Genomic DNA, 11207 nt, shown 5'->3' with positions numbered 1-11207 from the left:
AGCACCACAGAGGAGCCCAGAGCAAGGTAGGCACCTGGGGCCAAGCTCAGCCCACACACTGGGACAGGGGCTAGACACAAGCCCAGATGCTGGTAGCAGAAACAGGGCACTCGATGGCAGCGAGTACTCCAGCTGCAGGCAGCATGTCACCTCCCTGCTCCAGCCAGGGTGAGGGCAGGGCTGCTCCTCCACCCTGGCTGGCTGCTGCAGCACGGGCGCTGGCCCCGTGCGTGGTACCCACGGGTGCAGGGCGAAATGCAGCAGGCTGTAGCCAAGACACAGCGCTGCCTTTCCCAGGTGCAGTCCTGCCCAGCAGCAACCCAGACATGGCTCTTTCCTGCCACTGGTACCCGAGGTTCCACAATACAGACCCTCGTTGCATTCAGACACCATTGGGAAGCTTGTCCCGCCTGGTCCCCTGCCCTGCCCAGCCCAAGGCCCCAGTGGGTGCAGCCATGGGAACATCCAGGACCGGAGCCCCCTTCTTTCACAGTCCCACAACAACTGATGTGAGCTACAGCACTGCAGCCTGCATGCGCCAAACACCTTGGGGCACCAGGACCCTAGTAAGCCTGGGCAGGCCGGCTCTGGAGCCCCTCTCCGGGGCAGGAGGCCAGCACAGGCAGGGTCCTTATTCTGTGGTGATGCCTGGCTACAGGAAAGTGTGCTGGAGGTGATGCACGAGTACCTGCTGCTCCTGCCCCTGTGCAGCTCCCTGCCACCACAGTCTGTGCTCTGCTCTGCTGAGCCAGCAAGAGTGCTGGGCCCCCTCCTCTGGGAAGCAATAACACTGCTGGCAGGGCTGCTCCTGGGCAGGCAGGCAAAAAAAGCTCCTCTCAGGCTCTCACCCTGCAGCGATGCCCACTGCTAGCACAAGGTGACTTTGTTTTTCTTCCAAGCCGCAGCTTTTGTGGCACAAGCTCACATGACATCCACCCCTGTGAAGGAACGAGGCCAAGAAGAGTACTGGGAGGATTCTGGCACTTGCTCCTTCCTTCTTGGTACCACCACCGCTGGCAGCCGCCCAGCAGTAGGAGCCAGATGGGGCCGCAGTAGGTGATTCTGCCACTGGTACTTTGCTGGGATCCTGCAGGCAGTGGTGGTGCCAGGCTCTGACATGAGGGGGACAGGGGAGCGGGCTGCCATTGCTGCCCCACAGGCAGGCTCATTACTGTCCTCGCTGTGAGGGGAGGGTGTTTTGGTGCAATAATTACCCCTGCACTACGGGAAGCCCCATTCAGTTCCTTTTTACCTACCCATCGTTGCATGTACAGACCAAATCACCAACAGTGTGGTTGTGCTTTGGGGAGACATTTCACTTTTTCTTTCCAGCCCCCAACCTCAGACCGCTTGTCCTTTGGGCTACACCACCTCTGTTCCAAGTGCCACCTGCCCTCCCAGCGCCGGGAGCGTGTCGATGCAGTATTCCACGAGCAGTGTGGGGCACGCACAGCTTGCACTCGAACTGGGGATTGGGTTTTTTGTAATTAATGTACTTGAAGGCTTTCCGAGCCCCCCGTGGAGTTGTACTGTTGCTGTACTGTGAGCTAAGTGTCCTTGTTTTCTATGTGGATCTTGACCCTGGCTTGCTCTGTCTCACTGGGCTGGATGACACTGTATGTTGCCTCTTTTCTCCTTCACTCTTTCCCTCCCTGCTAGCCTCCCTTCTCCCAAAGCTTTGGGTGCAAAACAGCTTCCCATTTTGTGGAATTTTTATGTAGAATAAACATTTGTAACTGTAAAGCTCTGGCTGGCACCTCTCTCTTTCAGGGGAAGGGAGGAGGTGATGGGGAGCAAGGGCTAGGGTGCGGAAAACCCCAGCACCCTGGGAGCACTCAAGCATACAGGGTGGGCTTGATGCGAGGCGCCCACAGGAGCAATCACCACAGGAATCACCACTTCTGCCAGAAGGAAGATTTGCCCTCATGGGACACAACCTTTATACTTCCCAACTCCCTGCCTGTGGGCAGAGCAGAAGTTGGCAGGGAACAAGGCACTACATTCTCACCTCAGTAATCCTCTGCACTGAGAGCAGGACACAGGAGACCAGCAACACCTCTGAGTCGTTGACTGTTTAGTGAGGAGGCATGATAAATGTTCTGGCTCACCTGGAGCTCCAGGTGGCTCACTGCACTTGCAGGAAGATAAGCAATGACACTGCAGACACCAAGTGGCCAGAGCACTGTCTGCCACTCTGCCTTCACCAGGAAGACCGAGCTGAAAGCTTTGCAGTTGGCTGTTGGGCAGCACCTGAGCTCACCTTCAAGAGCCAAAATGACCTGCCCCAGCAAGTCCCAGGCCTGGGGTGCGCAATTGTGCCATCCACCAGAGGCTCACTGGAGGGACCAACACACCATCTTCCATGCCAGCAGAGTCCAGAGCAATTCAGAAGCGAGGGCGGCGCTTTCGACCCGTGTACTTTGTGTCTGCTCGCACTTCCCTGTGGAGGAAAGCAGAGAGCGACTAAGCTCAATCCACAGGTCATTCTGGGAGGGGAAGGGAAGCGGGTTTGTGGCAGGAGTTTGAACAGGTAACAGCAGGCCAGATCACCACAGTCAGCCTCAGCTGAGGTAGGACCCAGCTGAACTTACTTGCCCTGTCGTCGTCTACGCTCCTTCTTCTCAAGGATCCAGTCCCGGCTTTTCTTCACAGACTTGCCCTTGGCGTTTCTGAACCGTGTCCTACAGAGAAAGCGGACAGCAGCTGGAAAGGAAGTGAGGTGCAGGAGCAGCTTTCTGTCCTGGAGAACTGCCACCCAGAACTGGGCATGCCTTCTGCCTCATAAAAATAGCGAGTACCCTTCCCACCACCCCTGGAATGAAACACTGAGCCGAGGGATACCTGCCCTCCACAGGCTGCAGCAGGCCAGCACTCCCCTGTGCCGTATGTGACACACCAGCAGCATGCTGGGCTCTGGGATCTCGGAGAATCATAGAATGGTTTAGGTTGGAAAGGACCTTGAAGATCACCGAGTTCCAACCCCCCTGCCGTAGGCAGGGACACCTCTCACAAGACCAGGTTGCCCAAGGCCAGGCTCAAGCAAAACCACCTTCCCCTTGTCTGCTCTACTCCAAACAAAGCAGACAAAGCCTCTGGCCTCCCAACAAGTTGCCAGTTCCACTGTTGCCCTCCAAGACTAGGTAACCCCTGGACTAAGTGAGCAGAGAACAGCAGTGTAAGAGGCAGGAAAACATGGCAGCCACCAGCTCCTGGCGGCCACGACGACGTTCCTCTGTTTTTTGTTCTTTGTCTCTCCCAATGGCTGCAAGAGGGGCTCCTTCCTGCACCGCAACTATGGGAGGAGACCTGACCAGCAGGTCACAACTAAGCAGAGCCACGCAAAGAATTTGACAGCAGAAGAAAGGGAACACCACACTTCAGGCACAGCAGCCTGTGTCCCCAACAAAAAAAAGCCATGCTTGGTGTCACCAGCACTGTAAACATTCCCCCTCCCATCACCACTGGCCTGTGCTACAGCGCTGAGCCGAAGAGCCAAGTGCCAGAGAGAAAACACTCCTCAAACTGAATGCTCAGCTGCAGCTGAGCATCACCAACATGCTGGTAAGCATCACCAAGAGCCCTGTGATACCACAGCAAAGCCCTCCAAACTAACCCATTCCGTTCCTCATGTCTAGGGCCCTTCGATAAGATAAAGCAGTGCCCATCTGTGCTGCCAAGGGTCCTCCCAGTCCCTTCCCTTCAGTCACTTCTCACATGGCAGCGCTGTGGTCCTCAGTCAGCAAAACCCAGCCCTTATACCACCCCCCCCTCCTTGTTTGAGAACTTGCATACCTCTCATTGGTGAACTTTGCCTGGTGCATCTCTTCTCCATCAGTACACTCAGTACCAAGGCCCTGAAAAGCAAAACTGGGAAGTTTAGCTCTGCTCTGGATGAGACAAAGCTAACAGTCATGCCAGCTGAATTAAGGGGAACCCAGGGCTCTGCAAGGGGAAAGACTTGAGCAGGGACAAAATGGTCTTCCAGAAATTGTGGCAAAGAAACCAGATCTCACAGAGAGCAGAGGCTGGTAAGACTGACAGCAAATGTCTAAATGAAGTCCTATCTGCATACACAGAGCTGCCTGCCTCCCACTCTCACCCACAGCTCTTCCACATCACCCAGGAGCCAGGAAGGCAACTGTGCTGCATCACGGAGCTCCTCACCTTTGGTAATGTGCCAGATGCCCCAACAAAGAGACAAAGGAAGAACCTGAAAGAAGAAGAATAAGGAGCATGAAGCTGGGATTCAGCATGTGATTTCCAGTCCCCAAGCAAGACTGAGATTGTTTATAACATCTAAGCTGTAGTCTCTGTCCAGGACTGTATCATGGGAGAGAGAACAGCTTGGGAAAAAAAAAATCACTGCTAATCCCAGGCCTCACCCCAAACACACATATACACAGAGACACAGGACTCACTTCTTAGCTTTAGCGCTGTTGGGGTAATCTACCACCATTCCCCCGGTAAAGCCAGCTCTCATGGCTTGGGCCGTGATTAGCTCCAGCTGGAAAAGAAGCACATGCAAAAGTTATTTAGCGGTCATCCACCAGCAAGGCCCAAGAGACCTCTGGGCTTGACCACAGCTAATTGTGCATGCCAAAGATGGGTCGTCCCTGCTCCTGTTAAACTCTGCACCAAGCTCCCAGTTCTGCAGTACCATCCAAACACCCATCCAGGACCTTTATTTGGTTGTCCCTGTCCTCAGTCTAGCCTGGGTTAATTTGTGCAACGGACTCTCTAGGAGAGGGATACTGGGCTGGATTTTCCAGCGCTGGGGAGTTACAGTACAGTGCTGGTGACTACAGGCCCGTCTTCAAACCCAGTCACACAGGGGAAAATCCAGGACAGCAGATTCAAACTGTTCCCAATTTCTTTGATTTTAAGGCTCAGCCCATGACAATCTGTGAAGCGACAGAAATTGCACAGGGCATTCTCCTTATAGGTTTTTTTGAGGCTCTTGAAACGCTTTACAGATGGCGGGAAGGACAGAGACACAGACCCAATGTGGAGAAACATGATGCTTTCAGAGCACATGACTTTTCTGCCTGGGTCTGCCCGTACCTCTTCCCCATAGACGGACGTGCTGTACCTGTTCTGAGTTCTCAGGGTACAGCTGCAGGACAGCACGGGATCCTCGGGCCTACAGGAAATAAAGGTGGTCACAAACCTGCCTCAATGCAGGCAACCCCTCTAATCACCCAATTCCTAGCCCAGACACTAGTGCCCACCTCCCCAAAGCCTCCTGGAGAACCCTCCCAGGAGAGCTGCTCAGACTGCAGAGCCAGCTCCTCCACAGCACAGCAAGGCACAGGGGTAAGAGCCGGGATCAGAGAAGCATGAGACACCATGCAGGCAGGCAAGGAGATAGGAAATGGGTGCTCCTGCCAATCCTCTGTTTCAGAGCACCATTTACTTAAAATACTTGACTTAAAATATCTTGATAATATGCACCTGCGAGGATGTGCAAGTAGGCAGAGGCCTGACTGGGACAGCATGACACTTACCAAGGCAGTATAAAGAGTTGAGAAGAATCGATACAGGCGTTTTGGAGGGCTGTGTGATTTCTTATCAGCATTACAAAGCCACTGCACTGCAGAAATACTGAGAAAGAAAACAAAACCCCCAGGACACTGAGCCATCAATTCTTTCACAGAGCCTGTCACCTCCCTTTGAGCTTACTTCCAGCACTAAGCATGTGCTAGGCTTCAGGGAAATTATTTAATTTTCTCTGTGTAGCTTTGCCTTCTGTTTTGCAGTTACATGGACCCCTCTGGAGACTCACTATGCCAACACCCAACAAGGCCCAGTAGTTATTCAAGCACAAAAACATCCGCTTTAGGCCAGGTGCACAAATAATTCAGGACCTTAGGTGTGGCCCTTGCATGGCTGTGCTGGTTTTGCCAATGAGCAATCCCAAACCGAGCATTCAGATCAGTAACCTGCTTCTTCCCAGCACCTTTCTGAGGTAGTCTCTAAGCAGAAAAGTGGTTTTGTCCCCTTCACCTAGCCCTTCATCCAAAAACCAACCATCAAATCCAGGGACTGACCCTGCAGCTGGGCAATGGTACAGACATGCTTTCTGTTTTCCTCCTTGGAGCAGGTCTTAACCCTCCTGACAATATCTTCAGTTTTATTTTATTTACTTCAACAAAATTCCTAGCTCACCAGGAAAACAGAAGACAAGCATCACTTGGGAAACAGCTGTCAGAAGCTGCTTCTACCATCCAGAATGTCAGCAGCTTGTCCCAGAGATGGGGGGTCAAGTTGCCTGGAGCAACTGTCCTTATCAGTTGTGCTCATCTGTTATGCACCATACACAGACCATATGTACTGTACAGACAATGCAGTTATGTAACGTATTAAGAGAGCTCGCTTATACACACAACTCACCTGATACAGCCGTCAAACATGCCAGGCCTGAAGGGAATGCCATGACCCACATCTGCAAGGAGAAGGTCTCCTTCCACCTCTCTCTCCACAGCCACATCTGCACAGAACAAAGCACCGCTCAGGCAAACAGCTCAAACCTCTGGGGACCTCCTCTGAGGTGAGGCCAGGGTGGCAGGGGAGAAGGGCCTGCTCACCCAGCATGGCAGGGCTGATGTCCATACCAATCCAGTAGTGACCCTCGTCGGAGATGTAATCCCCACTCAGCCCAGAGCCACAGCTGAAGGGAGGAAGGGGGAAAAATGCAGAGAATGCCTGGTCTGAGGGTGACCCCAGCTAGCCACAACACTACAGCAGCCCGTCCCTCTTCTTCTGCCCACAGCAGAGAGGTGCTGGTGCTGTGGGGCCTTGATGCCTCTCACCCCTGGGCACCAGCCCGACCCCAGCGCTGTGGCCGGCTGAAGCCCCAGACGCCCTGTGTGCCATGACACAGGGCAGGATCCCCACTCACCCCACGTCCAGGAGGAGGCATGGCCGGTCCTCTGGCAGTCCCAGCAGCTCCACAGCCCGCTCTGACATCTGCGACTGGATCTCCACCACCCGGGAGCTGCAAGGCACGGCCAAGACATAGGCAGCAGGCGGCAACCCCACAGTGCGACGCCACCACCACCTCACGGGAGGATTTCACACACACTTCCACCATGGCCCTCATGGAAGGGTTATCCCCCGCCTCCACCTCACGACGGGAGCTCCCCCTTCCCCATGGCGGAGTTATCCCCCACTCGCCTCACGACGGGGTTACCCGCCACCTCACATCGCGACTCCTCCGCCGCTGCCCAGACCTCGCGGCTTACACCACCCCACCTCACAGGGTTCCCCCGCTGTCCGCGCCATGACGAGACGACCCCCTCCGCCCCGCCAACCGCCTCACGATAGGAGCCCTCTCCTCTTCTCCCCTCCCTCCCGCGCGGCCCGGCAGCCCCGCAGCGATGGCCTCCCCGTACTTCTGCGTGTACTTCCGCGCCTCAGCCTCATCGTAGAACTGCAAAGAGAGAGAGCGGGAGGTGGTGAGGCCCAGAACCCCGGACAGCGACAGCGACCCCGCTCCCGCTCCCGCTCCCGCTCCCTCCCCGCCGCTCACCAACTCGGGCGGCCCGCGGTGCTCAGGCCGGCGTCCGCTGCCCGCCATGTCGCCGCCTGACGTCACTGCCCTGCGCCGCGCGCGGAGGGCCCCGTCGCTTCCAAGATGGCGGCGGGCGGTCGCTGAGGCGGCGCGGCCCGATGCAGCCGGCAGCGCTTGGCCGCCTGCGGCGCCTCCTGCCCGCCGGCCCGTGGGCCCCGCGGCTCGGCCGCGCCCTGCCGCCGTCCCGCGGCGGGCAGACGGGCGGCGGCGGAGCCCCGCGGCCGCGCCGCGACCTGTACGAGGTACTGGGGGTCCCGGCTACGGCGACGGCGGCGCAGATCAAAACGGCGTATTACGAGCAGTCGTTCCGCTACCACCCCGACCGCAACGCCGGCAGCACCGCCGCCGCCGCCCGCTTCGCCGCCGTTAGCGAGGCCTACCGGGTGCTGGGCAGCGCCGCCCTGCGCCGCAAGTACGACCGCGGCCTCCTCAGCCCCGAGGACGTGCGCACCGCGCCCCAGCCCTCGGGCCGCCCGCCCGCCGCTGCCCCGCCGCCGCCCAGGGCCCCCGCCGCTGCCCGCCGCGGGCCCGTCCCGCCGCCCTTCGACTTCGACACCTTCTACCGGGCGCACTACGGAGAGCAGCTGGAGCGGGAGCGGGTGCTGCGGGCGCGGCGGGAGCAGCTGCGCCTCCGCCGGGAGGAGGCCGCGGCCCAGGGACGCATGCGGCTCCTCTCTGACTTCTCGGTCGGGCTCATCTTCTTCCTGGGTTTCGCTATCCTCTACGGCCTCAAGTGACAGCGGGGCTGGGCAGCCGCCAGCCACCCACTCAGCTCCAGTGCTGCAGCGGGATGGAGTGTCACCAGCGGACATGGCAGCTGGCTGGGGGCTGTCCCCTGCACCCACACAGGTGACGGGCACCATGTGCGGGCTCTGCTCCTCAGGCTGTGACATTACCCCTCTGTCGGTGTGACCTTCAGACATGGTACGTGACCATCAGGCACCCACGCGTGGGCTCTGCTCCTCAAGCTGAGACATGTCCCTTCTGCCAGTGTGACCTTCAGAGATGGTGCACCAACCTGCAGGCTCTGTGTGTGGGCTCTGCTCCGTGGGCTGCGACCTGACCCCTCTGCCAGTGTGACCTTCAGACACAGAGTGCGACTGGCAGGCAGTGGCTGTGATGTGACCTCTGCAAGTGTGACCTGCAGACAGCATGTGACCACTGGATACCACATGTGGGCTCTGTTCTGCAGGCTGCGCTGTTCCCCTACCACCTGCATGATCATGCAGACATGGTGTAGGGGCTCGACCGACTACAATGTGCCCCCTCTGCTGATATGACCTGCAGACACAGTGCCTGACAGGTAAATGCAGTTCATGGACTCTGCTTTGTGGACTGTGACGTGTCCCCTCCATTGGCACTGCTGTTTGACCTTGGTGGGAGCCATGTGCCTGTTCTAAGCTGCAGCAGAGATTAAATGGCTGTCAGTGGTGTTTGTGTGCTGTGTGTGTCCGTGGGGGGTGCTCTCACCAGTGCTGAGTTGCAGTTCTCTGTGGTTTTCTGTGAATTTGAGACCGGTCACCTCTGTGCTGTCACTCCTGTGGTTACTACATCTTTGGGGAACTTTAGGAGTGTTGGTCTCCAAACTGCATCATTGCCCTTGTCTGTCCCTATTCAGGGTTTGCCTCGCTGTGTGGCAAGTATGGAAGTCTTGGCCTCAGCAGTCTGGAAGAATGAAACCTGGGCCCGTGGCGGCTGGTGTCCTGGTCAGCATGCAACATTGCCTAGAGGTGCTGCCCAAAACACTTCCGTGTTCAAAACAGCCTGTCCTGTCTAGGGCTTGCCAGGAACTTTGCACAAGACCATCCCGCAGAGGCCTTGATGGCTGGGAATGGTACACTTCTGAGCACTGAGTGACATTACTTGTGTTTTACATGTATTTAAGCATCATTTGCACATATGAGTATTTGCCTATTTAAGTATTGAAGTGTTTTAAGAACTAAAGATTGTGTCTTTCAGAGCTTCTGTCTTTCCTTGGGTGAAGGTTTCACCTGTGCTATGCTGGTACTACATGGAGCGAGCAAAGCTTCACAGTATTGAACTCTGAGTGTGCCGAAGACTTCATCTGCATTACTTTGCACTGGATTTGTTGGGCCTGGCTGGCAGTAGTCTGTGCAGGAGCCAAGCCTTTGCCTCTCACTGCAGTGACCCTGGGTTACGTTTTCTACTGACACAAAAATGTTAAAAGCAAATGCCCCATGTGTTCCAGCTGCGGAGTTCTGTGATACTGAACTGAGCCTGAGGCAGTAGCATGGCAGGGACTGTAATGTCTACTTGTCCAGGGTATATGCTGTACAGAAGAGCTTGCTGGAAAGCATTGTACCACTTCCAGCTGCAGACTCCGGAGGCTGCTGTGTCTCTGGAGCAAATTCAATGCAGAGGCAGAGCAAGCACTTTCCAGTATCCTCTCTGATTGTCAGTCCATCCCTCTGTGTGGGATTATTGTGCTGAAATGTCAGTATGTGAAGAGCAGGAGCCTGGCGTTCAAGGGCATTGGTTACAGAGTGAGTCTCTGGAGTTGTGGCTCTGTGTCACATACTGATGCATTTTCATGCTATAAACCAAGCCACTTGAAAGACCAGAGGTGGCTTCTCTGGCTGAGCTTGGCAGAAAGCATTCTCTTCCAGGCTGGAAAAGCTAGGGGTGGTCATGGGAAGCAGTGGATACTAGGGAGCACCTCTCTAGTTCCTGGTGTTGTGGCTTGCAGGTTTTAAGGGAGCCCTGCCAAACACGAGGTGTCCTCTGGATTGATCTTTCTTAAATCTATGCAGTGCTGAGGCCTGAGGCTGTGGGCTGTTCCCGCAGGCAGACTCCATACCCAGCCCTGAGCCAGCTTCTTGGCAGAGAGAGGGTCTGGTGCAGTGCAGCATGGAGCAGGAGGAGCAGACTAGGTGGTGTGCTGTCTGCATCACTCTGCCCCTTAACACTGGGACAGGGAAGAGCTACTCCAGTAAGGACTGTCCTGCTCTGTGTCTGGTGTTTGTGTCTGAAACTGGGGGGTGAAGTACCCAGGCACCAAAACTGAGCTCATCCATGTGCCTTTCAGTGAGTGGTTTGGGCAGTTCATATTACTCATTCTTCTGCCTCAGGTCTCCATGATGTATCCTGAACATTAAAGTTATCCAGCCATAAACTGGTGACAAAATGACACATCTTTCTTTTGGTGGGCTTGGGTGGTAAATATTCCTTGTATTTGCTGGAAAATGGAGGGTAAGGGACAGGCTGGTGTTTCACATAGTGACTGCAGCAGGTTGAGGAAGGGGGGTGTGTGTGTGTGTCCTGTTTCCTTGAGGCCATGCTGGGAAGGGTGGGCATGCTGCCTGCAGTCAGTGGGGAGTGGGTAGGGTGACCACCATGGAGGTCACTCCTGACTGCTAGAGATGTGTTCTGTGCTGCCTCTGACACATAGGGGTTGCTGTGTACTTGTGAGGTACCCTCAGCGCTCTCTGCCCTCATATGCTGCAGGCAGCATTTAGTTTTGCTGCTTAATTTGGTCAGAGGAGGAGAAGCATGGCACGCAGGGTATGGAGGGATGCTTGGGGGCATCCAGTCTGTCAGTTTTTGGGGTGGTATAATGTATACTACTCCCCAGTGTCACCTTTGCTCTGGTCAGGCCTGAATGCTCCTCTGCTCCAGG

General features: G+C 56.0%; 2 protein-coding genes across 4 annotated transcripts; one reads left to right on the top strand and one right to left on the bottom strand.

Moving 5' to 3' along the window:
• Nucleotides 1–2059: 2059 nt before the first annotated feature.
• Nucleotides 2060–7628, bottom strand: BUD23 (BUD23 rRNA methyltransferase and ribosome maturation factor). 3 transcript variants are annotated; one of them, XM_082492993.1, is made up of 12 exons: nt 7529–7628; nt 7392–7429; nt 6899–6994; nt 6585–6667; nt 6391–6487; nt 5505–5601; nt 5090–5140; nt 4419–4504; nt 4165–4210; nt 3793–3854; nt 2592–2681; nt 2060–2440 (listed from the first exon to the last, which is right to left on the bottom strand). In XM_082492993.1, exons 1-12 carry the CDS (start codon nt 7574–7576, stop codon nt 2386–2388), a joined length of 849 nt encoding a protein of 282 aa, XP_082349119.1. In that variant the 5' UTR covers nt 7577–7628; the 3' UTR covers nt 2060–2385. The 3 variants fall into 3 exon arrangements, with proteins under 3 accessions (XP_082349119.1, XP_082349120.1, XP_082349121.1); XM_082492994.1 differs by lacking the exon at nt 5090–5140; XM_082492995.1 differs by lacking the exon at nt 2060–2440 and having other exon boundaries at nt 2592–2703.
• A 40-nt stretch (nt 7629–7668) lies between these two features.
• On the top strand, nt 7669–10693 carry DNAJC30 (DnaJ heat shock protein family (Hsp40) member C30; the record flags this gene model as incomplete). The annotated part of the gene is made up of 2 exons (XM_082493316.1): nt 7669–8873; nt 9189–10693. The coding sequence occupies one exon, from the start codon at nt 7669–7671 to the stop codon at nt 8305–8307; it is 639 nt and encodes a 212-aa protein (XP_082349442.1). The 3' UTR covers nt 8308–8873; nt 9189–10693.
• Nucleotides 10694–11207: the final 514 nt, after the last annotated feature.

The sequence above is a fragment of the Vanellus vanellus genome (assembly GCF_965231255.1).
Source record: "Vanellus vanellus genome assembly, chromosome: 19".
NCBI lineage: Eukaryota > Metazoa > Chordata > Aves > Charadriiformes > Charadriidae > Vanellus > Vanellus vanellus.
Note: the sequence above shows the minus strand (reverse complement) of the source record. Positions and strands in the feature narration are given on the sequence as shown.